Genomic DNA, 27208 nt, shown 5'->3' on the forward strand with positions numbered 1-27208 from the left:
ATAAAAATGTATTAAGCCCTTCAAAACGATGAGTCATTCCTGTTTAAAAAAAAACAACCTTGGATGGGATCGCCTCGTGTCTTTCTCTATCTCTGTGTCCAGACACACACCGACACACACAGACTAACTGTCATCACCCTGTACCCATGTGTTCAGTGCAGACTACCTGGATCTAGTGTAGTCTAATCTTTCTTCGTGTGTGTACGCTGCAGGCAAAAAAAAGTCACAGACGTCTCCGTGCAGGCGTCAGTTCACTCCACATCTCCACAGAGACTACAAACTGCAAAGAAAAGGATAAAATATATCGCTTCACCCGAGGTTACTTTGATTGAAGAAAAATATCCCACAGTGTCTGATATATATGCGTGTCTTCATTTTCTCTCTGAGGAATTTTATTAAAATGTACGCACCCTTATTTTCTGTTGTTCCCTTGTAGCTGTTGAATTGTTTTCAGTTTAAACGACACCGCTGCTTTTCTCGCCTGTTGCTCACCCTATGATTCTTTAGTGATACCAATTTCAAGGCACAAATACGGAACATATTGTCGATTTTAAATGGAAAGACTATTTGTACTGTAACACAGTACTGCTAGAAAGAGATGGCCATGAGGCTAGAGACGTTCAGATAATATGGGTGAAATGACTAATGGCTTAACGCGTATAATCAGTGTCACAGCTTCAATGTACACAATTAGCAGCTTAAGCTCGGCTAGTGTTCTTTTTTTAAGCCAGACATATCACTCTTACCCTCGGGGCATCTGAGTCAGTCAAAGTGGAGCGAGGGGCCCCGCAGAACGCAGTGCACATTATGCGAAGATGCCAATGTGACATACCGACACACGATGCCTCAGAGAGGCAGGCCAACTGACAGGAGTCCTTCTCCTCGTATACAACTGCCTGTCAGTCTGTGCTCATCGTCTGGAACCGGCCCACATTGGCTGGAATGCATTTCTCCCCTGTGGATCATTCTTTTAAATTGCCTTGCTGGTAACACGGCCCATCATTTAAGTCAATGGATAGCAATAACGTTGACTACATTTGTTCCTCGCTGTGGGCCACAATTAATCCACCTATAGATGCAAGAATCTTGCAGCACTTGGCAGCCTGTCCCATCACTTCCATACTGGACGAGACTGAACTACAATAAGCGGACACAACATTTGACATTTAACCAAGCATTTTGTTTGGGTTACAAAACACTGTCCTTGTTTACTCCAGATCAACCCACTCACCGAAAGGTCCGCCAAAACCCGATGCTTTTACAGAGCGTTTGTCTGAGTCCTGCGGCACATGTCCTTCCCCTGTTCTCCCTCCATCCCAGCAGACTCTGTCTAAATGCCACAGATGTGTCAGTCACCTTTACAGGCTATATGCAGACTGCAGTCCCAGGTCCAGAAGTCTCCTCTCTTATTACAATGTCATCTCTGGTTTGGAGCGCTCTGACAAAGGCCCCCTTTCACAGGCATCTCGTGTCTCCTGAGTTTGATTAGTTGGAATTCCGGTGTTTCGGACGGGAGGATCCAGAGGCCTCGAAGGCGGACGTGAAGCCAATAACGAAACACGGTTCACCCTTCTCCCACTTTACACACCGACAGCACTGTGCCGATGACGGGGTCAAGTTGCTTTGCTCAAAGCAATGGGACCACATTTCCTGGAAAATGACACCATTTCTATACAGAATGTCCTCGGAATGTTTTTAATTCATTTTGAGATACATTAGAGGAAAATGATATGGCAGATAAGGAACTGTATCCTTATTAAGGAAATGAGCAACATGATATGATTAATCTGTATTGTGTTTAATCACTCAGTGTGAGTGGGGAAGACAGCTGACAAATTCATGACCTTTTTCTTTTCAAATATAATCATCTTTATTATGAGTGTGTTAGTGGTAGGTGAGAAGGTTGGGCTTCGTCAATATCTGCCCAAAACAGCACTTGTAAGCATATGCATCATGTACAATTTTCATTGAATACTTTCACAGTTTCATTTTGGTCCACAAAATTCATATGTCTCCATATTTAGCCATTGTGGTATAAACAGATATATACAAATGTATCACAATTAAGTCAAAAGCTGGTGACAAAACTACTCCAAAACATATGTTCCTGTCACTCTGCCAAATATAATGTTCCTTTCTGTTGTAAATCAGTCAGGATACAATGAGCACAGAAACATGCCGAATGGACATGGAATGGAATAAAATGAATACATATGCACACATGGAGAAAAGTGAAGAATGGCCAGTGTTATAACCCTGTTGGCCTTTCCGTGTCTCCCATTTATCTTTGCAGGATCTGCTCCAGAAGTCTCTGCAAAACAAGAAACAACTGACTGAAAAAAACTCAGGAGTACATACTCAAACCTTCCCCTCCCTCCCTCTCCGTAGAGCAGATCTGCATCACACAGGAAGGAATCATGCTGCTAAATTGGCTTTCATTTCCATCACCTGAGGTGGCCAAGCCCAGAAAGGGAGAAATGAGTCTACCTTGCTATCTGACCACCTAACACACAGCTATGCAATCACCCTCCTCTCAGAGTACCGCCCAACAGCTGGAATTTCATTTCTGCCAGCATCTAAAACCACCCCACCCCTTCCTCTCACTATCACTAACCTCTGAGACTCTTCTAGGCTCAACCTCTGTGTGTGTGCGTGTTGCGGACTTTCTGACAAAAATGAGGCGCCTAAAGCACACACGACTCTGTGTTCACCGTGGAGGAACACGCTCCTTTTTCCTCCCAAACGCATTGTGGTTGAGCCAGCCTAATAGCTTCATTTCGAGAGGTGGTGAGGTCACACTGGCATTGTAACAGTTGCTCCTGTTACATTTCTTCAAGCAATAACATTTTCTGTTACAGAGCCATTTGACGTCACTCTGTGCTCTCTAATTGCTGGCACTGTCGGCAAACCACACAATGCCAATGTACTGTAGTTGTAATATTTAGAATTAAACTTGCTGGTGGCAAACCAGTGTTCCCAATTGACGTAAATGTTGGCAAATGAGAGAGAATACAATCATGTTGAGATCATTTTGTATAACTTGGTAGAAAAAACACACATGCACACACACACACACACACACACACACACACACACACACGCACACACACACACACACACACACACACACACACACACACACACACACACACACACACACACACACACACACTATCTGTAAAGAGATTGGGGGCATCTCTTTACATTTTTCACTGCTCGCCTGACTGACAGCAAATTCATTGTTGTGGTTAGATTATTACTGGGAGATTGAGTGAAGGCTGGTCACCCACAAGTGAAACTGAATGGATCTGTCTGACACTGCATGTCCTAAATATATCATTCATTTGCCACATGCCCCTCACTCTCGGAGGATGATATATGGCCTGTTAAATCAGGTCCTATGCATTATGTCAGCAGGGCATCCACTGGGCTGAAAGCCAAAACTACACCGTGGCACACCGTTTAAGGTGTGAAACGAGCTTAGCAGTGATGCATTAGGGTTTAGCTGTTTGGTTCTTTGTGTTTCCTGACCTGATATATGAGAAAACACGAGTCGCAGAAGACACAAGTTACAGATTACACATACAATAGGAGGAATGGGAAATCACCTAAATGCTAAATGTGCATATATTAGGGTGGAAATCCAGCGTGATGAAGAGCAAAAGATCTGCCTTTAGCAGTCAAACAGGGACCTCTGCTGGATGAAAATCAAACCATGTTTCACACTTTATTTATACATCATGAGTATGTGTCTTGTAGATCCATCAACTCAAAATAATATGGAGACCTCGGTAAACTTCAATAAAACCAAAATAAATCAAAATCATATATTCTTTTGTTGTATTTAGATATGTTAATGTTGATATTTCTAGAAGTAGGTTATCTCTTAAACTGGTGTGTTTCTTAGATTCAAAATATCCAATCAAAACCAACTGATACATTTGGTACGTTAACATGTTGTTGACATAAAATATATTGAGACACATTTCTTATCCACATACCCAATTATAAGATGGCTGTGGTAACCCAAGTTTAGTGTACAGCGATTTGCCGGGGATGATATATCGTAGTATTACTTCGGAAAATTAAATGTTGTACCTAACCGCTGCCCACCTCCTGGGTGACAAAGACATGTGACTAACATCTGCATCCTCATAAACATAATTTCTTTAAAAAAAACATTCCGACTTTAAAAATCAATGTTTTCTGTTCTTTTTTTGTACCAACTTTACCTTTTTAAAAACGTCTGCTCGCAATCTGTTGGCTTGTGATACAGCCCTCTTTTTCTCCTCCTCTTTTTTCTTTGTCGCCTCTGGCAGCTGGTTGTAAATCCTGAAAAAAAAAAAAAAAAGGAAATTCATACAGGGCAGAGGAATATGGCATCCAAAGTATAAGGGTGCCTGAGCTATGCCAACAGATTGGCATAATAGGTATTATCTAACAAGACCGTAGCTGGCAAAGACCTGTATCCACTGATAAACAGGTCTCACACAGACTCCTTGTTCACCCCCACAACTACAGCCAATGTGTTACGAGATCCTCCAAGTCAGATAAAGTCGCTTTTGAAATAAATTACAATGGGCAGCCATCAGCTGATCAGGTGTGCCTTTCCAGATAAGACAAGAAAGAAAAAGAAAGAGATAAGGTATACGGTATACAGAGGGTAGCTCATATCCCCTGTCAAGAAATTTGGATACCGGACATCTATTGTATCCATGTGGGTGTGTGAATGTGCATCGTGTTTATGCACAAATCTGCATGCATGGAATGGGATGCAGGGCAGGTATGACAAACGAGCTTGATGGATTGTGCTGAATAAAAACAACAAAGAGCAAGGAGAGATGGAGTGACATCGTCTGTCTGGAGAACTCACCGCCTGGACCTCAGCTGCATCTCTTTGCCTGATATAGTCCTCTCTCCAGGCTTGAAAAGGTTATCTAGGACACACACACACACACGCACGCACCCGCGCACACATGCACACACACACACACACACAAACACACACACACACACATAAGAATAAGAATAACAAATAAGATTGAATACGTAAATTAATCTTGAATATGTTAATTGCAGCACTATCTGAGATCTCTCTTAACACACCGCCACACACACCCACACGCACCCACATGCATGAAGACATATCAAAAACATACCATACATAGCCATGTCCAGTCCTATTAAGTCTGACTATTCTGTCTCCCACAGATTGAACTGAGGCCGACAGCACCGACACTCTTTGTACGTAATTAGACTTCAGACTTCAGTCAGAGACAATTCAAAGCTATTCAAAGCTCCTAATTCCATGACTCCTCTATGCCCTTCCTAAACTAAGCCCTTTATTTACCTGACATATAACGCCTCCCTACTTTATTAATGTTTCAGCAAAGTCCAGTTGGACATGCTGCAAAGAAAAATTGCTGTTAACAATCTGCTCTGATGAATGTGTGAAAATAAACCTGGTGCTCCAATCTATGTAGAGAATCAATGTCAGGTCTTAGCTTAAAATACAATATTTTCTTAAAGCAGACATAGAATCAGACAGTTTAGTTAAAACTGCTGAGAGAAATGTTGAGGTCAATTCAACTTAACAAAGCCTTGTCAGAGTGATAAGTAAGTTTTAAGTTTGTGAATTTACAAGTACAGTGTTTTCTTTTTCCTATATGACAAATGCTTGTTTTGTTGTATTTTGACCTTGTTTAATTCCTGGCTGCAAACCACTTTAATGTGGGATGAATAAAGTTGGAACAAACTGAAAAAAGAAACATCACATTTATATTCTAGACACTTTTGGTCTCACATTGTGTGTATTCCCTGTAGACAGAGATTAAGAAGGAAAGATGCTTCAACTGATATGCAATACTAGATAATGGCCAGCAGAGAGCAAAGTTGGATAATTACACTATGAGGAGAACAACATCTGAAATCACATTTTTTTTTCCCCCAGATCATCGGAGGTTGTTGAGATTAACATGAATGTTCTGAAACAGAAATAGTTCCTTGAAAACCCAGACTAATTCAATATGACATTACCACAAATTCCTTATTTACTTGTTTCCAAGTATATGTTCGGGGCTATCCAACCACTGAATCCAACCACAGTATTTGATGTGTTACTCCCCTGCAGAAGTGACATAATGACATATGGGAAACATGGTGAAAGATCGATGTAGAAAATGGTCGCCTGGTCTCCACTGACTCTTGGGAGACTATCTCAAGTGCTCGACCGAGAATCGCTTGCTGTCTTCACAGGTTGACTGCCACGACTTCCAGGGTCCTCTATCAGACAGAATAATCAACAGCTGGCGGTTTGCTTCTGTCATCATGGTGGTCTGGCAGCAGGACCAAAACCTTCTGATTGGTTGGGTGAATATATTAAAGTGTACTTCTGCTTTTCCAGATTCCAGGCAGAGTTATTAAGCTGCACTTACCACTGTGAGGATCCGGTGTGGTGCAGTTCCTCTTTTGTTTGCCTCGATCCTCCCTGAGGCCCCGCACAAGATCTGGATTGGAATCCTGCATGTATCTCCTTCTCCTTACCCTCTGCTCCAACCTCCTCACCCGACCTTGAGAGTGGCTGATGAAGTCCGGCCTGAGGAGCTCTAAAGCCTCCTGGGGTGGAAAGAGGGATACATACAGTAATCTGCTTGTAGGTGGGAAGAATACAGTACAACTCTTAGACACTAATCCTGTGGAAAGAGAAAGAAAAAAAAACTTCATTGGGTTTGAATCTATTCTGAGCATCGCCTAATCTATTCCCTAACCTTGGAGAATCCTCTTCACAGCCTTGTAATAGAGGTACAGGCAACATGGTAATATTATGCTCAGCTAGCGGGGATAAAGGTAAGAGAGCTTCACTCTCAAGGGGAACAGGGATCCTTTTTAAACCTCACTGGAGCCTTACCCCTCCCAACGCTGAGATAAAACTTGTGACCCATTGGGTAAAAAGATCCTTTTTAATTGAAAATAAAATCTAATAGCACAAAGGAGAGTCATTTTTATGTTGTAATTATTAACTTTTTTTTCTCTACCTGACAGAGACGGTCAAACACCAACTAAAGCAAAAATCCCTCCAAGTGTAAAAATGCCCACTCAGGAGATGTTTTTCACACATTAAGATCCTCTGTGTTGGAAACCTTGATTGTATTAGTCTCTAATACATCATTCTGATGGGGGTTAAAGGTCCCATATGGCAAATATCAAATTGTTCCACATCTGATCACAAATCATGTGCAGTAGCACTGCGTATAATAGTGTAGCTATTTTGTGGTATTTTCTTGATTCCATAAATGACCTCAGGTTGTCACTCTTGGTTCTGTTCTTTGTGGAACCAGTATTTGTCTTTGCATCCACAGTGGCTCCATTTATTATATTATTCTAGTTACTGTGAACTCTGATGGATCAAAAGCACTGGAGCAATACAAATATAATATCCTTGTTATAGCTGACAGTTGTTCTTGTTTATTACGATATTGAATTGCAGCCTTATTGCGATATTGTATTGCTGGCCTATACATTCAGTATATATATTAGAACAATTAAAAAATCTTTTTAGCACAAGATCCAATCCCCCCCAATTTTACACATCAAAGTCTGTTTACAGGTCATGGTGAGTACTACTGCATATGTAGAGGAAAATGTATAGCATTGTGCGGCCCCAGGAGGAGCTGCTCAAAAATCTGATAAATTGCCAGTTGTTGCCGAAGACTCAAAGTTTTAAAATGAAAAAGATGTTGTAGGATAAAGCTTTTATTTCCATTTGCAGTATTAGATTTGGCGGTGCGGCTCTATTCTGGGACCTCCCTGCCCTTCCATGTGCACACCTGGAAAGCCTAATCAATGACCACAGAAAACGACAGAAATGGCATTGATTAATGCTAGTAGCGTGAAATGGAAGGTTCCAATTGGCTTGCAGAGGAAGCAGCAAGGGTAGGTTGGCTGAAGCAGCTTAAATAAGGTGCCCTGTTTGGACATTGTGCCAATTGGATGCATAGAAGGGAATTATTTGATGCATCAGCTGATTGGGCTGGCTTGAGATCAGCTGCTATCAGCTGATGTAACTGGGATATCTTGACTTTGTTGCTTGCCTGAATGAATGCCACGTTCAATGTTGTGATAAGAACATTTTTGTCAAAATATTTGTTCCTAGGTCAGTAATGAACCTTTACTGTGGGGGCACCTTGAGCTTGTGTCTATCGTGTAGTACATGTCCTCAAAAACAAGTCATTAATTGAAATGTGGCTCCTACTTTGAGGCTGAGATTCTTGGATGTTCCTTCCAGGGAATCAGCTTTCAGCCGGGAAGTCTTATCAGAGACATTTTGAGGCTCTGAGGAACAGTCATGTTCTTGTTGGGCCTCTGTCTTGTCATGGCCTTCTATCTTGGTCCAAGTCCTGAAGTCCACTTGAGAGACACAGAGAGAAGTAAAATGGAAAATATATATTCCATTATATTGTGTGTTTTGCAGTTTAGGATTCAGTCTGTTACTGTGATTTAGTAATTTAAAGACATACAGTGTGTTATCCGGATGACTGTATTATTTCCCTCTGACTGAGTTCGACCGAGAAGCTTTTATGGAGGAAGCAGCTAAATGAACGGGCTTCAAACTGACCTCACACACACAATATCCCCCCCCCCCCCCCCCCTCTCCCCCCACAACCCAGAGATAGAGAGAGAGAGAACAAACCCAGAGGGAACATGAGTGTGGCCTATGAATAATGCAGAACATGACAGAGCATCCATCCTGCCCCTTTAACCCCAGTCCTCTAGCTCTTGTGGAATACACACTGGATTTCCACAGAAATCCCAGCCATGACCAAGTGGCAGTAGAGAATCGTCACATGCTCCAGGAAGCACACTCACAAATGTAATGTCTCCGGTCAAGCTATTGCTCCAGTATGTGTGCAATAAAAATAAACAAAAGTTTAAAAAAAAAAAAACACAAGGGGGCCAAATAATGTAGAAAAATAAATGACCGGTGAGAGTGCTTTAAACATTGTTTTTCTTGAGACAGCCCTGCTAACAGGGGAGGCAGGCAGGTGGCACTGCTCCAGGCACTTTTTTTATTTCCATTTTGGCTACGACAACCACTGCAATATGTACTATATATATTGCAAATATCGATGTCCGGATGTAAATAGGGGGAAACAGCTAGGTTTTTGTTTTTTTTCTCTTCTTGTTTCTTCGCCAGGGGCAGTGACTTCCTTGAGCTTATTGTCACTGTGGGATTTCCAGGAAAACAGCAGATACTCCAGGAAGTCACGTATTTTTACATTCGGTACATAGAGATCTGTTTGCTCGACTAGCTCTCTGCCTTATTTCCAGTCTTCATGTTAAGCTAAGCTAATATACTGTAACAGCTGCTGGCTGTAGCATCATAGCACATAGCATAGCATAGCATATACACATAAGTCAGCCACCAACATTTAAACGGGATGCTCCTCACTTGCATAGACCAGATTTTTTAATACAGTTCTCATGTAACCTTGAGCTTATCTTATGTACCAGGAGACCTGGAGAAGAACTGTTTAGAATAATGCAAATTCATTCTATTCAATCACGGTTAATATATACAGATGCAGTTCACCATTTTAAGATTTGATACGGAAGTTTTGTAAGTCAGAGAAGGATAAATGAAAGTTTTTGTTCTTTATTTTAATCTGTAGTTGGACTTAGTATGTGTGTGTGTGTGTGTGTGTGAGTACCAGTTGGGATTTATCCTAAACAATGTAATTGTACAGTCAGAGAAGTGTGGTGGGGGTGTGTGGTTCTATTTATAATGCATGAGATATAAATCAAAAAACGAGTGAAAATATTAACGACTTTCCAGTCTCTAAGACCACCTTGGCACCGTATTCAGCTTTCCGCTATGCCTAGGAAATGTAATCTTATCTAAAATAGCCGACCGCTGAAAGGAATACAGATCAATTGCATCGGTACTTTAGATTTTCACTTCTGAAGCAAGAAGGATGAAATTCATACCTTGGCCAGTATTAAAAGTGTGTGGCCTGTGGCTGAAATTGCTACGGATAGAGAAGGCTGCCTCATCTGCATTCTCCTTCCGCCTGCCAGCCTTTGTGTTTGAGGGGCTCAGCCCTTTGAATGACAATAATCCCAAAGTAGTGCTGTGGCCCTGCGTGTCTGAATCGCCAGGCTTGCTGTTAACATTACGCGTGAGTGCTATCTGCTCGACCTTGTGGGCCCTGTGCTTTGATAGAGGGCTTCTGCAGTGACCCAAACCGGTCTCTCGGACATTGCGTTTGTTTCGTCCCAACATGGCCTCTTTAAGTCTCCCGTAACCCTCATTTATTTGTGCTGCTTTGTTATCCTTTGAGGAGCTGCGACAGGACGAGACACCAAAGCGAACAGATAAGGTGGACCTGTACAAAGTGGGCTGACCTGCTCTTCTTCCCTCTAGTTCCACAAGGGAAATGTAAAGTGACTTGTCCAAAAACAAAACAGAACTAGTGGATCTCAGTGGCACCTCGAGATGAATACAAGACCGGTAGGAATGCTGTGAGGAGAGGTTCATTAGCGAGCCACCTGTCTCGCCCTGCTTCCTGACGCTTTGTACAAGTCGCTCTGTCCTCTTTCCTGCCAATCCGTCCGCTGGCGAGTGGGCCTGTCTGAACTCATTTGGCATCCCCATGGAAGGATTCTCTCGACACGCGTCCGGTTGAGAGTTTGAGACTCTCGTTGTGCTCATGGGTGTGGATGAGGCTCTTCCTCCGAACGTTTCTTGTGGTTTTGGTAGAGTTGATATCTTCACAGGCTGTGTTGGAGTGAATGGAGACACAGGGTCCTGTGGGTTGGAAAGTGATGGCAAAGTCCTCTGAACTGTGATGGTGATGGAAGAAAATGCTGACTTTGGACTCCTTCCCACCACATCGGGGACACTTGCAGCCCCGAACAGTTTGGAAACTCCACTGTCTGCAGTCTGAAAGGAGGCAGAGTGTGTTATTGCTCTCAGAGACACACTCTCCTTCTCCTCTTTGCCCCGCCACACACCGCATGACAGGACATTCCTGTGCAGTGAAGCAGTGGCATCCTTACTTGAGGCCTATGAAAAGAGAGAGGGAAGAAAAAAAAGAGCTTCATATCAGAGTGGTGCTCAAGCAGCGCAGTTGACTCCTTTGCAAACTGAAAGATTCTGTCACTCAAATGAAACCAAGAAGGAGTGAAAATACAAAGATATTAGCTCCTGTGATGTGGTTGGAGGGACTTATTATCTGCTCTTTTGCACGACTTGTTTGTCGATCGGTTGCCGTTGCCATGACAATGTGTAACTTGATGGGCAGCACTTAGGGAACAAATTACATTAGTTTTGTCTTTTGAAAAAAAAAAATCACTAATAGTCTCTCTCAGGGTTTAAATTCTTTTAAATCAGTTAAAAAAAGAAAAAAACAGTACATACTTAAGATATCCCCATGTCTTGCTGCTAGTGTAAACAAGATATTTTGCAGGTTAACATTTTTATTTCTTTTCTGTTTAAATGGCAAACAATTGTGTTGGCCCACCCAAATATCAGAAGAGTTTTACGCTAATATAATTTGGCTTAATGAGACATTTTATTACTAGCTTGATTGTTATTGGAGACCAGAGAAATGGAAATCCGAGGACATCACCTAATTGGTTTAGAGATTAAACATCAACCGTATTTTGTGACTTATTCAGACATGGAATTGTATTTTTTGGTTGACAGTAATGACAGAGAAATTACCCTGCAGCTCAGATATTCATAATAACAATTATATGAAAATGCACTTTATTTCACTGTGCATGTTTTTCTTTCAGAAAAAAAATATTTGTATCTTCAAGTCACAAATACCAAAATTGCAAACAGTGTGTACCCAACCTGTATTTGCGGATACTGTTTAGTAAGTTCCCAGGTCCTTACCCCTTACACCCAGAGCTGTTTACCTCATTGATGTTAGGTATAGATAGGCTTGGAAATGTCCGACATCGGCCAGCTGTCATCTATCTTCTCATCTGTCAGTTTACAACAGAAAAATAAATATATTGTACATTAGATGACTGCAGCTTCTGATTTTGACCGCACGCCAAACATGACATAAAAGGAAAGTCCACTTCAAAGGTGACTCGAAACACAATTCATTTTTATTCATTATCAGACTTACCCACTCATCATAAAAGTGCAGCTATCTTGTCACATAGCTGCACTTCTGTGATGACTAGGTAAGTCTGATAATGAATACGTGTCACTGAAAAAAAGTCCTACTGTTAATACTTCAGTATTGCGTTATTCAACTCACTTTATCTTTCCATCATTTATTCCATGCTTTCATGTTCATTCCCACCCATTAATAATGCTGAAAAGAAAAATTATCTTTCTCTATCTCTGGCTTTCTGCTGCTCTACTCAGTAGATGACAACTTTCCTAACATGGTTATCTGCCTTGCTTGCCCGGCACATTTTTGATTATTTTCTAACACCCAACAATAGCTTAAATGTTTAGGCCTATTGTTTCAGACGGCATAGGAAAAGGGCTTATCATTACTTTTTATTCTCCACTCAGTGTAATTCAGGTTTTTAATCATGATACACCAAGTGCACTGCTCTCAATTCAGCTGGTATGAAGCTCGATGTACAGTTAATAAAACTGAGATTACAACTAATGGAGCCATCATTTACTCTTTAAATGAACTTATCAAGCATGCAGAGCATTCATTCTGTCTTACACAATGTCAGTGAGACCTTGCAAATTGAAGTCATGTTGTCGGCCTGTTAATATATGTTTGCCTGAATGGGTCGGTTCATATAATACAAGGGAAGTAATTATTTTTACCCTGTGCGTGTTCTACTTTGAGGTGAGTCACATGGGATGGGAATGCAGGCTGGAACAACAACACTGAAATAGAAGTTTATACGTTCACAGTTTTACCTCATTTTCCCTTTGATATATTCTTACAGAGCCAGAGAGAATAATTGAAAGAATAATATTTTCCTAATGTTGCACTGTACAAAAGAGGGCTGGTGAGGAGTTTTTTTGTTTGTGTGAGAGAAAAGGACCCTGAAGGACATATTTCCTTAAATGGGGTATTAAAGAACCTACTAGAATGAACACAGAAACAATGGAGGCAGAGAGTGCCAAGAGTTGTTCAACTAAAGACGGATATTTTTTAACATCAAACTGAATATGTAATGTATACTATAGTATACACAGTGCAGTGCATTGAAGACAATATACAAATGAATACTACTGCATTTATATAGGTATGTATTGTATATGCATTTGAAGTAGAATGTAAAGATTTTTCTACATTAAAAGACAAACCTGAATAAATGATCACAACGAATGCAGATGCCTCCATATGGCGCATATGGAGGCATCAACACTCACAGAACCAGCAGCCAGAAAAGAGAATAAATAGACTTTACTTCACACAGCCATAACCATGAATATATCATACCTTTGCTGTTTTATGATCAAAAGCTGTGTTCAATACAGGCATGAGCTGTCCACATAACCCATGGGTTATGGTTTTCTTTGAATTGGAACATGCATAGAGGTTTGTCTGATTGAGTTGTTCGTATATTCATTTACATATACAGTGCCTACCAGATAAACTGCTGCTTAGATCTATATGCAGAAATCTCTCAAGTGTTTGCTTTATTTTGAGACCAAGATTATTCAAATAGACCTTGTACAGTATTTGCAGAGATACATGCTATTCATTTTGGGGGATGTCGTTTTCAGGCAGGGTCAGATAGTGCTCAAGAGGTAAAGAATAAGGAGATATTTTATATTTTTTTACTAACTATCCCCAAATCCCACAATCAACCTTAACCTTCACCCTCACTGAGGAACCTGAGTTATTTTGTGGTGAGGCGAGTGATAATTATGACATACTGTTTAAGTTTGACTTATTTGACTTATTTTAAGCCCAAACGTGATGTTTTCCCGAAACCTCACTAAGTGTTTTGGTTTAAATTCACAACGTTAACCACCATCTAGCCAGTGCGTTACAACGCCAAGGGGTCTGACAACAACGTATATGAGTTGAGTTGGAGTGAGAACATTCTGGCCTACCTCGTATGGGAGTAAATCACAATAAATGCTTTTTTTACTCTCGGTATAGTTAAGTTAAGGTGTTTATGAGAGGGTGTTTATGAGAGAGACAGAAAGAGTGAACCGGGTTTGGATTTTGGCAAAAGTGACCATATACTTATTGTTGCATGCACGGAAAACCAGTGATTGAGTAACACCTGTGTGCTCCTGTCAAGAACAGACAGAGAGGTCATAAGACCTACATGCAGCTGGTTAGCTTTGCAGAGTGTGAGGGAATTATTCATTCTCCTCTTCTGTTGACCTATCGACCGGGGGCGCCCCCATCAGACCTCTATAGTGGGAGTGGAGTAACTCCTCTCCCTGGCTCGCTGACTCTGACACTGTAGATTAACTTGGATGCCTTGTCTCCCCTTTGGAGGCCTCTGCGCCTTCTCATGGACAGAGCCAGGGTGCTCAGCATGTGTTTCATAGATATAGTGCAGCCAGGAGGCTCAAACATCTCTACAGAGTCTGACTGTTCTACCTGTGACCTGGAACATGTACATCCCGACCTCTGATTAGGTATGCTGCATGCTGCGGTCTTCATTTACGACGTTGCAAGAGTTGCTTACACATGCAACTTATTGTAGGAAATATCTTATAGTTTCACCTCCAATTTTTGTACGAACTGACAGGTTAAATACCCCAGTAAAATGCACCGACTTTCAGAACTGAGGGTGGCGATGCACTTGTGACCAGACCCTGTGTATCAAATATGTTGCCCTACTTTGATTCTCCATAAATTCAAGCTGTAGTAAACCTTCTGCCTCAGACATCGAGGGTCTCCTGTGGCTTCTTCAGATTCAGACTTTTTCTTCTATAAAAGAAACCTAGTTGTGGTGGAAGATTTCTATGTTTGATCAGGAGGAGAGTTGTGGTTCAAATATTCAATTGTAACAAACAGAGTCTTCAAAAGGAATCAACGTTGTTTCCGTTTAATAAGCTTGCAAGCTGGAAAAAGGGTTCAACAGCCACGTATCTCAGTGAGCTGCGGAAATCTCTTCGTCAATACATTGTATTACATCGTGATTCATACAAGCATATGCACCCTCCTCCATGGCCCACTAATGACGACAGAGAAGGAAAATGTGAAGGTCTTGGATAAGGAATTGAGGAGAACAAAGAGGAGAGTGTGTTGGTTTCGATAAGACATACGGTCATCTGTCCTCCTCCACCTCCACATCCTCCCTGTTGCTCTGCCCTTGAACCAGTCCACAAAGACACATATATTTTACCGTCACATAACTTACAAAAGCCACCTAATGACTTAAAATTGCCACTTGCACGTGGATATTTACCACTATATTTCATACACTCTTTTAATGCAAATTACTTTCTGAACAAACATGCTTTATTGGTCAATGAATCATGGATTATAAAGATGTAATACATGCTTCTTGTTATTATCAGCAGCAATTATATACTGGTTCTGTGTAGAGCAATTTGTCGAGCATGCTGTAATGGCATTGACTTTGGGTCACTGGAATGTGGTCACATGGGCCATAATCTTCTTAAATTCACAGTAGGAAAACATACCAGTGGCATAGTTATTTGTTTTCTGAAATTCAGCATTTACCTCACCTGAGACAGCAAGAGTGGGGTGGAAATGTTCCTCCTAATAACATACTTAATATGCATTCACAGAGAGTCTTTTATGAGTTCTATTACAATAAATGAGGTTCACATTTGCATATGTGGGAGTCAACCTTGCCGGGCTTGGAAGAGCAAGAGATAGCTCAAAAAAACTCAGAAAACAATACTTGTCCAGGCAAACGCCTTCAGTTCTCACCAAAGCACGTGTCTTTGAATGAGCGCACAGTGATTTGTCTGCACATTCGGACCTTTGTCTTGACTGTCTTATGATTACTAGATACCTAAAATGCCTTATCCTTTCACACAGAGGCCGATACATGCAGCTGCTGTGGCTGCCTGAGTGACAGCACAACATTTATTATTAAAACCTGCCTGTACAAAAAACTAACTATATTAATACTAAGAATGTTGTACTCATTCACAACTGTGTACATGACTATACCTTCCTCTGAACAGTGTGCTTGATTTCTTTTATTTATTAGATGATATTGATAGTGCCTGTAAACATAATATCTAAAATATGTGGTATATTTGGTTACCTTTAACCTGACAGTTATTTTATTATAAATACTTTTTTTAATTAAGTTTGATGTAATTACGGTTCAAAACAGACTTACTACACTGACAAAATAGAAGGGTAACTCTGGAAAATGACCTTCCAACCTTCCCTGTACACATTGTGGAGCCTTCCTACCTGATCACGCACAGTGTCAGCTGATGCTCCCTCTTCGGAAACAGATATATCCACTTGGTTCAACAGAGGCAGCAGTGGAAACTCTCCTGCATTCAGCCAACCATCAGGTAGCAGAGAGCGCTGTGGTCTTTTCTCAAATCCCAGTGGAAACTCCTCTCAGCTGACGGGAGGGAGGAGGGGAGGGGGGGGGGGGGAGTCAAGGAGCAAAGCACAACTCTTCAACTGAGTCAATATGTTTATACAAATGACCCTGTGATCTTATTTTTTCCGCCTGAGCGTTAAGAGCTGGAAGTGAGTTATGTTGGTTATAAAACAACCAAAAGGGATATCTGGAGCTTCCAGCTGTACTCGAGGCCGTGAGTCCATATTATTTGTGTCCTCCAGGCTGTGAGTCCATATGAGTTGTGTCCTCCAGGCCGTGAGTCCATATGAGTTGTGTCCTCCAGTCAGGCAGGCAGCTCAGCGAGGCCGTGTCCCCTTCTTCTCTCCTCTATCTGTCCAGAGAGCCCAGGCTCAGGTAGCAGAACAGGTGACTGGCTCTCAGGTTTCAGGCTTCGCATAATACGTCCCAACGGCACAAGTTATTAATGGAGTCAGAGGATCTCAATAGCTCCTGCAGTTGCCTTACTGACACACCAAAGAAAAAAAAAAAAAGATAAAATAAAACTTTTTCCTCCCTTTTTTACTCAAACCAATACTTTCCACGGATTCTTCCCTCAAAGCTTCTTTGAAAAGACACATGCGTCTTCCTGCGACTAGCTAGAAGTGCATGTGGACAAAAGAACAGAGAGAGAAAAGGCAAACCTATAAATAAATGTCTACATATGGTATAGTGCTGAAAGTGCAGAATATTCAAGTTATTGTTTCTCCTCAGCCAAAGTAGGGTAGCATTAAAAATCACAGTAAAGTGCAGTGCGTTTACACCGTCTCAGTGATGAATGACCCAGTTACTCAACTAAAACACTAAAAACATTGGAGGTATATTTCACTCCTGCCACCACTCATGACCCAGTGGTTTATGCTGATATAAACTATGAATGAAGATCAATGACTTTTATCTGAGGCATGTGCTGCTACATAATGTGGGAATACACAGTAATAATTGTATACGGCAGTAATGCAGAGTAAATGGAGTCATTTAATGTAATCGATTTTGAATTGCAAGTATCTTTTTAAGGTGCCTTTTATTTTCATAAACTAGTACCCCGTTTGACCCCTCTAGATGCTATTTGATCAGCTTCAACTGAGTTGAATGTTCAACATGTTTTGAATACAAATATTAAATTAGTTCGCTGAGTAACATATTGACTATGTTCAATCTTTGATCCAAACTGTAAACAGGAACCTAGTGATAAGACAAACATAATTATGACATTAAAAAAAAAAAGTATCTTTAAGTACAAACAATTTAGATTTAAGTGAATTGTGCTTAAATTGATTGTACTTAAATTGTTGCTACCGCCAATAAAATCTTTACTCAAAAAACAATAATTTATGCATATGGTGGAGGAGTACAAGTTCCTAGGTGTCTCCATCGACAACAGACTGAAGTGGAAGGCCAACATCAACGAAGGGAATGAGTCAACTCTTTTTCTTGAGGAAACTTTGATCCTTCGATGTGTGAAGCGAGATGTTGGAGATGTTCTACCAGTCTGTTGGACCATTGCTCTGAGATGTTGGAGATGTTCTACCAGTCTGTTGGACCATTGCTCTGAGATGTTGGAGATGTTCTACCAGTCTGTTGGACCAGTGCTCTGAGATGTTGGAGATGTTCTACCAGTCTGTTGGACCAGTGCTCTGAGATGTTGGAGATGTTCTACCAGTCTGTTGGACCAGTGCTCTGAGATGTTGGAGATGTTCTACCAGTCTGTTGGACCAGTGCTCTGAGATGTTGGAGATGTTCTACCAGTCTCTACCAGTGCTCTGTACTTCTCCGTAGTCTGCTGGGGGAGCAGCATTGGAGCCGGAAACACCAACAGACTCACTAAACTGGTGAGGAAGGCCCGCTCCACCATTGGCTGCAAACAGGCCTATAAGGAACAGGTGGTGGAGAGGAGGATACTGAAGACATTATTGTCCATATTGGAGAACCCGGACGACCCTCTCCACCTACTGCAGGGACAGCGGAGCACGTTCTTCAACAGACTCCTTCAGCTCCGCTTCACAAGGGCAGATACAGGAGAACATTTCTGATACAGGAGAACATTCCAGATACAGGAGAACAAGAGAACATTCCAGATACAGGAGAACAAGAGAACATTTCTGATACAGGAGAACATTCCAGATACAGGAAAACATTCCAGATACAGGAGAACATTTCTGATACAGGGGAACATTTCATGGATTGGAGTTCCATTCATACATTGTCATATTCATGTAATGTGTTTATGTAACTTTGTAAATGCTGTTCATTCTGTACACATGACATCTATTGCTTCTGTCCATCCGGGGAGAGGGATCCTCCTCTGTTGCTCTCCTGAAGGTTTCTTCCCTTTTTTCCCTGTCAAAGGTTATTTTTTGGGGAGTTTTTCCTGATTCGATGTGAGGTCCTGGGACAGGGATGTCGTATGTGTACAGATTGTAAAGCCCTCTGAGGCAAATTTGTAATTTGTGATATTGGGCTATACAAAATTAACTGAATTGAATTGAATTGAACAGGAGAACATTCCAGATACAGGAAAACATTCCTGCAGACTGCAAATCACCTCTGGCCAGATCCTCCTCAAATTGAACATCAATAAACCTTGCACCACTTTCACTTCATACTTTAGATACAATGTATACATATTCATTTTTATGTTTTTTTCACTTTTACATTTTCACTTTTACATTTTCATTTTTTCATTTCCTTTATTATTTAAATTCTTACATGTAATATGTCCTGCCCTGCTATTTTATTTTATTGTATTGTATATATGTAAACATGTTTGCTGCTGCTTCAAGAACTTTCCCCCTGAGGATGAATAAAGTAATATCTTAACTTATCTTATTTGATAAACACATAACCACAGTGGTGGTTATTCCAGCTTCAGGGGATCGAGTTGAGCAAAGTCGTTTTAAATCATCCTTGAACCTCCTTCCACCTCAACCTTCAAAACCTTTTTTTTTAAATTCCTTTTTGAGATTTTTCTATGGCCGGGCTGACCCGACACGATCTATTTAAATAAACACAAAAGTTTCAGTTTGAGAGTCAAGTTTGAGAGCTTTTTTTTCACTGTGCCTCAAGTTATGTGTCTATTCTGAGCTAATCCTATTTAAATGCTCATGTTGTACAATATGTCCACCCTAAGTCTCCCAGCAATGTCATCTTTCATTAGATTGCCACTGTTTCAAGTTTCAAAGGGATTTGTGCAATCAAGGATGTGCTCTAAAGCTATCCTGTGTTGATTAGAGACAATCTAAGCGGTGTCTCTTCTCTCTCACCCGAAAGGATCCCTTTGCCTACATCAGAGACACCGTGGGTATATATTAAAGCTCCCTTCAGGCCTGTTATGTTAGGTTTTCCACAATAGCATAGTTGGATTAATCATTCATAACTGGTTTGGTTCAAGGCCACTGCTAGAATGAGTAGCAATAATGCAGCGCTGGATAATAGGTTATGCACAAAAGAAACTATAGCTCCATGAAATCAGAGCACGTCAGCTTCAAATCCCTGGAATGTGGCCTAAATGTCTAGGTGGAAGCCAACATATTCAACTGATACAATTTGAATCAGAATACTGTGTACATTGAATCTGCAATAAGTTTGTATTTTAGTATAATACCGTATTTGCTGTAAATCCTTGAAAAATACTAATCTTTGTTATTAAGAGTTCCCACAAACTGCTTTGTGGAAATTCAATATCTGCAGTAGATAACATTTTAAAGTAATACCTGCCCTCCAACTATAATAAAATAAAGACACATTTTATAAACAGAATTACCACATTTCTATCAAGAACAGGGGGAGAGAAAGCTTTTAAATGTTCCTTTTCTGTGCCGAAACCAAATAAATATCTGAACCAAAGTTTGCCATCACAGCAAATTGTACAAAAAAAGCATTTTCTGCTTTTTCATTTGTGGTTCGGTCCATTTGACTTGATTATAACCCGAATTGTAGCATACATGCTTCACTTTCATATACAGTATGAAATGAAAATGGGTCAAATTTGGCATTTTCATTTGACATGCCAGGCTTGATTTTATGAAAACTGTCCTTTATCAGAAGCAGTGGGTGGATAACAGTAACCTTTTGGCTGGAACTCACCAGTCGGAGTGCACTGCTCTAACTGGTTTCCAGTTAAAGGTGCACATTTCTGTCTTGTTGTCTTATAGTCTCTCTCATGAAAATAAAGGTAGAGTAAAGTATTGTTGGCTTGGCTTTTCCCCCCTTTTCTTTTCATTCTCATTATCAGCTTTCTTTGTATTAAAATGCAAAAAGTTTGCGTTTGCGTTTGGATTTTCAAGTTAAGGTCTACTAATATGAAAAAATAGTGGCAGTGTTGGTTGTGCACTGAAAAGGTTCTCCTCCAGTAGATTTAAAAGTATTTCCTTTACGGAGGGCTGGAGGGTGAGCAGAGGCCGTTTACTCCAATTATTGTATCACTTCTATACTCCATGAATGCCATTGCCTCTGAACATATTCCAGGCATAAATTATGTCTGCCATCACAAATTTACTGGAAAAACTGTTTAGTTAAATATAACTTTGATATTTGAAGTTTGATATTTGGAGGAGGAGCGACTGTGGGTCAGTGGTTAGCAGGTCCGTCTTTCAATCAGGGGGTTGGTGGTTCAATCCCCGCCCTAGTCAATGTGTCCTTGAGCAAGACACGTAACCCTGAATTGCTCCCTGTAGCTGTGTCTACAGTGTATCAATGTAACATGATTGTGAGTCGCTTCGGATAAAAGTGTCAGCTAAATGACATGTAATGAATATGACGACTGAGGAGTTTCAAAACATTTTAATTTCCAAGTTAGTCCATTAAACCAGAGGACCAGATTAGTGACACAATGTGGGAGAGTATTATACGTTCATCTAACAAGACATCTGTGCCATCATTCTGATCTTAAATCTTGTTGTTGAGGAACACTAAATAACAGGAAAGACGAGAAAGTAAAACGTCTCTGTTGGTTTTCTGATGACATTTGAAGAGGAGGCAGCTGGATTTTTATGAACTTGGTTTTTACAATATCCATTGCCTGATTTTACAAGTAAGCTGCGAAAAAAAAAAAAATAGCACGAATGCGTGTCATCTAGAGGGCCTGGATCGAGACGATGTTGCCAGCACCTGCTAAAATGAAGCATCCTTCAACTGCAGTAAAAATGCAGTCTTGTAAATGAACATTTGTATTGGATATCTTATGGATGAAAGTAAATTGCTGAAGTGTCGCCGCATCTCATCTAAAAAAGTGCACATACTTATTTTACCTTTTTGGCCGGAGCTATTCCATTAGTTTGATTATTTAATCTTTACTATTACTTTACTATATTTTGGACTAGCACTAAGCACCAGCATGTGTTGGGTGAATGGCAGGATTAAGGACAAAGGCAGGTGTGTCTATGGTCGTGGTTACGCTTCAATGACGGTCACTTTAGTCATCCGATCATGGCAGGACACATGAATTGCAGAGTCTGTGCGTTGGGATCCGATCAGCCAGTCCATATGCCAAAGTGGCCTCGCTCGCATTGTGGACAGCATGAAGGCGCACATTTGATTATTGCAATGGCAAGCACACAGACAAGGACAGAAGAAAGAAAACATCAAGGTCCAGCTGGAAAACAAGGAGGACTTGCATTTCCTGGATCATCCTCAAAAAAAGAACGGAGATATGCAGAAGGCGATTTGTAGCCTTAAAGCCCAGCTGCGGGAAGCTAGAAGGGGCCAATCTCCATCCCAGCTTAAAAAGCTGGAGAGTGACTTAGAGCCGAAGACGTCCGACATCAATGAACAGCAAGATTTGGTTAACCACAGACCTTATTTCAGGCATCCATAAATGTAATTACTAAACATATAATAAAAAAAAGGGAGTGCAAAAATGAAAACTAATTTCTGGGTTTTATTCCTGCAGCTCTCTATGCCCACACTTCCCAATCGGCCGTTGTATTTGTATGCAGTAATTCTATTCCATCTTCTCATTAACTAGTGCTACAGTAATTGCTTTAACACAGCCTATTATACACGGTACACCTCCTCATCCTTGACGTGAGGTTGTGCAGCTGTTGTTAACAAAGATAAGATGCGTGACACTGTGAGTCGCTGACAGTCATGCCAGCTCAAATCACAGGGCGTATATATATAAATAAATAAATATATACATGTGTGTGTTTGAATTAGTCAGAGATGACATGTTACACTCCTCAACTGTGACTTCTCACACTGCAGTTTAGGAATGGAGACTATAATTCTAAACACACACACACACACACACACACACACATACACACACAAACACACACACACACACACATGCACACACAGTACAGTGGTGCTTTACCTTTTCCAATAGTTTAGAATAGGGTTTCTTTGTATTGTAATGCATTTTTCATGCAGAACAACTTTGAGATTTGCCATCTGTTCTTTTCCTTAGCCTGTTCTTATCTTCTAGAATGTATCATTTGCATCAAAAACATCAACTGTCTCATGAAAAAAAAAAAAAAACATAATAGTAATTGCTTGTGTCATACATCTCCCTAATATTCACTCAACCAAACGGGGAAATGGGGAATATATGAAATGATTGATGTACAATAATGCTTTGATTAGTGATATTCTTATATTAAGTTCAGGAGTCCCAAACCATCTAAATACTAGAAAGGGGAAGTGCAGAAAATGGACAACAATGTCCGTGTCTCACATTATAAAGAAATAATCTAAAGACTACAAACATTTACAATAATACAAGTGAGTTTGTTCACGCAAAAACTCCATCGAAATCTGTTTCAACATTCTAGAGATACTCTGCTAACGAGCGAAACGACAAACAAACGGGACGGCAAACATAACCTCAGCGGCAGAAGTAATTACACTGATGATATAAGGGAGGCAGGAGAGCTCCCAATCAGTGTGTCAGCCTTAATAAGACCTTGCTCCCACTGAGAGGAAGTAATCTACTGGAAACCGATTTGACTGATGAACCTCCGAAGAAACCACCAAGCCAGGGAATCCATCATATTATACAAAACATTATCCTCGTGTTATTATGGTGATCACCGAGGTTAGAGTACAGAACCTGTCTGTCATAACTCTTTAGTCAGTGATGATTTTAACAATGAAAATATGTATGATACATGGCACCAGGGGGGTGAAATTAAGTATAGGCTACAATGTAACACGGTGTAACAGTTACTTCTTTTCTAGACCTAAATACAAAATATACACTACATCTTATATTAAAAGCAAAAGCTTGTGATTTAATAATGTAGATCACCGAGCCCTTTAACATCCTTTCTGGGAAGGTCAGTCAATTGACAATGATGATATAATTTTTCTTCCAAATTCAATGTCATAACCAATTTCTGTCTGGTGTTCAGACTGAATTGCATTTATATTCACACAACACAGACTGCAGATTTTTGAGCCCTGGATTAAAGTGGAGGGACACATGACATTGTGATCAGAATAGCGCCATAGTAACTGCCTTCTCATTCTCCCCTTAATTACCGTAATCAAACAAAAAACACATTGTATCTATTGTGGCTATGATGAGAATCTGATAATCATGATTCAGCCTCGGGAGGTTTCACAAATTGAAAGATAGCTCAATTTGCAGAATGGCATGATAAACATGGAGTAAAGGGACCAGCTACCCATATGGTTGGCAATTACAGTACGGTTCCAGCTCTTAATGGTGATAGAGTGAGAGAACAACTGGGAGAGCTTCTCTCTACACGGTAGCCAAATCTGCTAGCCGCTAGGCTAATTCGTGCAGTGTAAAATGCCATAGGCATTCAGAGCGCTGTCTTGGAGCTGCTATGTGAAAATATTATTTGTGTAGATTACAGCACACTTGTGTAATGCACTGCAGAAGGATCTATGTTTCGCTTTTGTAATGTTTATGTACTGAGGTGGGTCACACAGATAATGTTTTTTAAATGGTGCTTTTTATATTAATGACCGTCTGATTGAAAGCACTTTCTAGATGAAAAGGTAATTCATATTTATCTGACTGCTTGTATTAATTGATGACAAAGGAGTCATGTGCATAGAAAATTGTTTTGCATTTGCATCGTTGACAAGTGAATCATAATCGAATCACCACTCGCCCGCTTCCAATGGATGTACATGTATTATTTAGCTCATTTTTTTTAATGTCATTTAACTGCTAAGCATCTTTTGTTTTGAGGATATAAACTGGAATTGTTTACAAAATATTAGATCACACGTGCACAGATTTCCCCTCTTTATTGGTGTCACAAGGCGTTATTGTTGATTAATGTACTTCTTTGGCAACCTTCCAAGCCTTATGTTGAAAAGACTACAGTCTCTGGTCCAGTGCATCTCTGGGAAGCAGGCTTCCAGGGATCAAACTGGATCAGCTCGCCTATTAAATCATACCGACAGGTCAGTATGTTTGACACAGATCACGCGTGGGCTGCAGCAATTATGAGAAAAAGTTTTGTCCCCTGTCTTTAATCTTAATTATTATTTTCCCTTTCCTTGTATTTTGAATGAGGAATGCAAAAAAAAAGAGGGGAAAATTCACCCAAAAACATAACCTCAGAGTGCGATCTGTCCATCCAAATACTTTCCCACTGTTTTGCTTTTTACAATAATGCTTACATTTTTTTAAACTTGTTCTTATATTTGCCTTGAGATAGACAAACAGCACAATTTAGTACAGAGAAACCTGTTCGCAAGCTCCGGGATTGTGATTTGTGAGGGCGTCACTAAAATTGTAGAGGCATTGCTGTTGTCATCATATGATATCTTTTGCTATGTACAACACCACAGACCAGATGACTGGTGTGCTTTTTTTTTATCTCCAAAGTTAAGCAAATATCCATAAAACAAAGTGGATGTACAGCTTATTCTTAAGAAGTGCTGTTGGCACTGCTGAGCCGGCATTGCCAACATCGCCAGAAGTGCTGACAGAACTGAACGTGTTTACCTGAGGGAGAAACAGTGGGCCTTACACTTCCTCAACGGCGTTATCAGCTGTTACCACCGCTTCAGCGCAGTGTATGAGGCCCGCTCACAAGCAAGAGCGTGAGCTAAAAACACTGGCGGCCATGTTTTATGTGAACAAAAAACAAAGAGACTGGGATTACAATACACACTTCATTCTCTGCTCAGGTAGACATTACTCCACTTTACACGGAAAATAGTTGTTTGCTGCTGTATTAATGCTCTGAATATCCAATTTAGCTCCTTCAGATGAAACGAAAGATGACCTTGAATGTGTTTTATGTAAACACGTTTTCTTTTGAGGTCGTTCAGAGGTGTTTCCCTGGAAACTTTTGCTGTGCTTATCTGTTTATGCTGCGGCAGATGTGTACCTTTTTTAAAGTCAGCCAAAAATGTGATATTTACCTTATCACAGCCAGCAGCCATTAGATAGAATAGTGCAGATAAATAAACTTATTTTTTATAAAGTGGATTACGATATATGCTACACTGACTTCTAGATGCATTAATCAATACTGTTATTAGGGAGTTTACTCAAGGGCAACTATTACATTTTCATTCATCAGCTTTAACAAATTGAACAGATACATTTGTGATATTTCATGTTCAGGACTTGTACTCAAACAACCTTTAAAGAAATGGACTGCATTTATTGTTATCTTTAAAAGATTAATTAAAAACATTGTTTAGACCATTTTAGTTTTCTCCAAGCAGATATTTTTGGACTCCACTCTGTCATTAGCGGTTTGCCAAACAATATGGTGGAGTGCATTCTTTATTCCAAAAACAACATGCTATTTTGATCCCAATATAAAAGTATAATTACAATTACAAGTCTATAACAAGGTATTATATTTCTCTATGACTAAGGCATGCTAGTTTTTCCTGGTAGCATTAAAATTGATAAAATCTCAACATAATTTACTTGGATTTTGTTTGAGTATGGAAAGCTATAAATATGCATGTTAGGGAGATTAAAATGTGCAATGTGTAATCATCCGCCTGCTCCAAAGTACAGCAAGGTGAGATCCTCCTTATGGAAAGCCTGTCAGACAAGGTGTCAGGACAGTGGCATCCTTAGCAACCACGTTGTACTTTTCTGTTTCTCATTCATTCGATTTAATAATAATTTCAATACACTCTTTACAAATATTGACTTTTACAATCATTGACAACAAAATTTGAAATTAAAGTCTGAAAGAAAATGTACTTTATATGTGTGTGTTTCGTGGCATCTAAGCATCAGCAGACATAGCAGTTATGCTGAAATGTTAAAATATTAGATCCAAAACTACAAGTCAGTAGGTGTCAGTAGTTGTCACACAGGACTGCCACTATTATAGTTATTTTTAACAGAGACATATGTAAACCACTTATCCTCATCCTGGCACCTACTGACAGCTACTGACAGCTGACATCTGACGGGTAGCACAGTGGCACTTCTGTGGCAAATTGTGGCATTCTTCTGACTCGTGGCACTCCTTTGACAAGATCCTAAAAAACACTTTTACTGACGCCTGACTGCCGCTTGCCTGCAGAATTGCTACTGTCAGTAATTAGGGGCAGCATTTAACCTCTACTACTAGGTCCCTACAATATACATTTACAGTCATCGGTTATTACAATTTTCTTTTTTAAAGCTAACAGCAGGGAATGAATACTCAAAATGTAACCAAACTGATGAAACTCTAAAAGCCAGTCAAAGTAACACTGCTATCTTATAATCTTCACAAGTGGCTTCGGT

General features: G+C 40.3%; 1 protein-coding gene across 1 annotated transcript; it reads right to left on the reverse strand.

Moving 5' to 3' along the window:
• Positions 1-1908: 1908 nt before the first annotated feature.
• On the reverse strand, positions 1909-8431 carry c15h10orf90 (chromosome 15 C10orf90 homolog). The gene is made up of 5 exons (XM_034552420.1): positions 8252-8431; positions 6435-6615; positions 4874-4937; positions 4233-4332; positions 1909-2311 (listed from the first exon to the last, which is right to left on the reverse strand). Exons 2-5 carry the CDS (start codon positions 6523-6525, stop codon positions 2282-2284), a joined length of 285 nt encoding a protein of 94 aa, XP_034408311.1. The 5' UTR covers positions 6526-6615; positions 8252-8431; the 3' UTR covers positions 1909-2281.
• Positions 8432-27208: the final 18777 nt, after the last annotated feature.

This window comes from Cyclopterus lumpus, chromosome 15, assembly GCF_009769545.1.
Source record: "Cyclopterus lumpus isolate fCycLum1 chromosome 15, fCycLum1.pri, whole genome shotgun sequence".
Taxonomy (NCBI): domain Eukaryota; kingdom Metazoa; phylum Chordata; class Actinopteri; order Perciformes; family Cyclopteridae; genus Cyclopterus; species Cyclopterus lumpus.

Excerpts from the sequence above, each read along its gene's own strand:
- c15h10orf90 (XM_034552420.1), bottom strand. The coding sequence starts at position 6,525 with ATGCAGGATTCCAATCCAGATCTTGTGCGGGGCCTCAGGGAGGATCGA. Across the intron at positions 4,333-4,873 it reads ATGCAGCTGAGGTCCAGGCG|GATTTACAACCAGCTGCCAG; the intron begins GTGAGTTCTCCA and ends TTTTTTTTTCAG. Across the intron at positions 2,312-4,232 it reads GAGCAGACGTTTTTAAAAAG|AGACTTCTGGAGCAGATCCT; the intron begins GTAAAGTTGGTA and ends CTTGTTTTGCAG.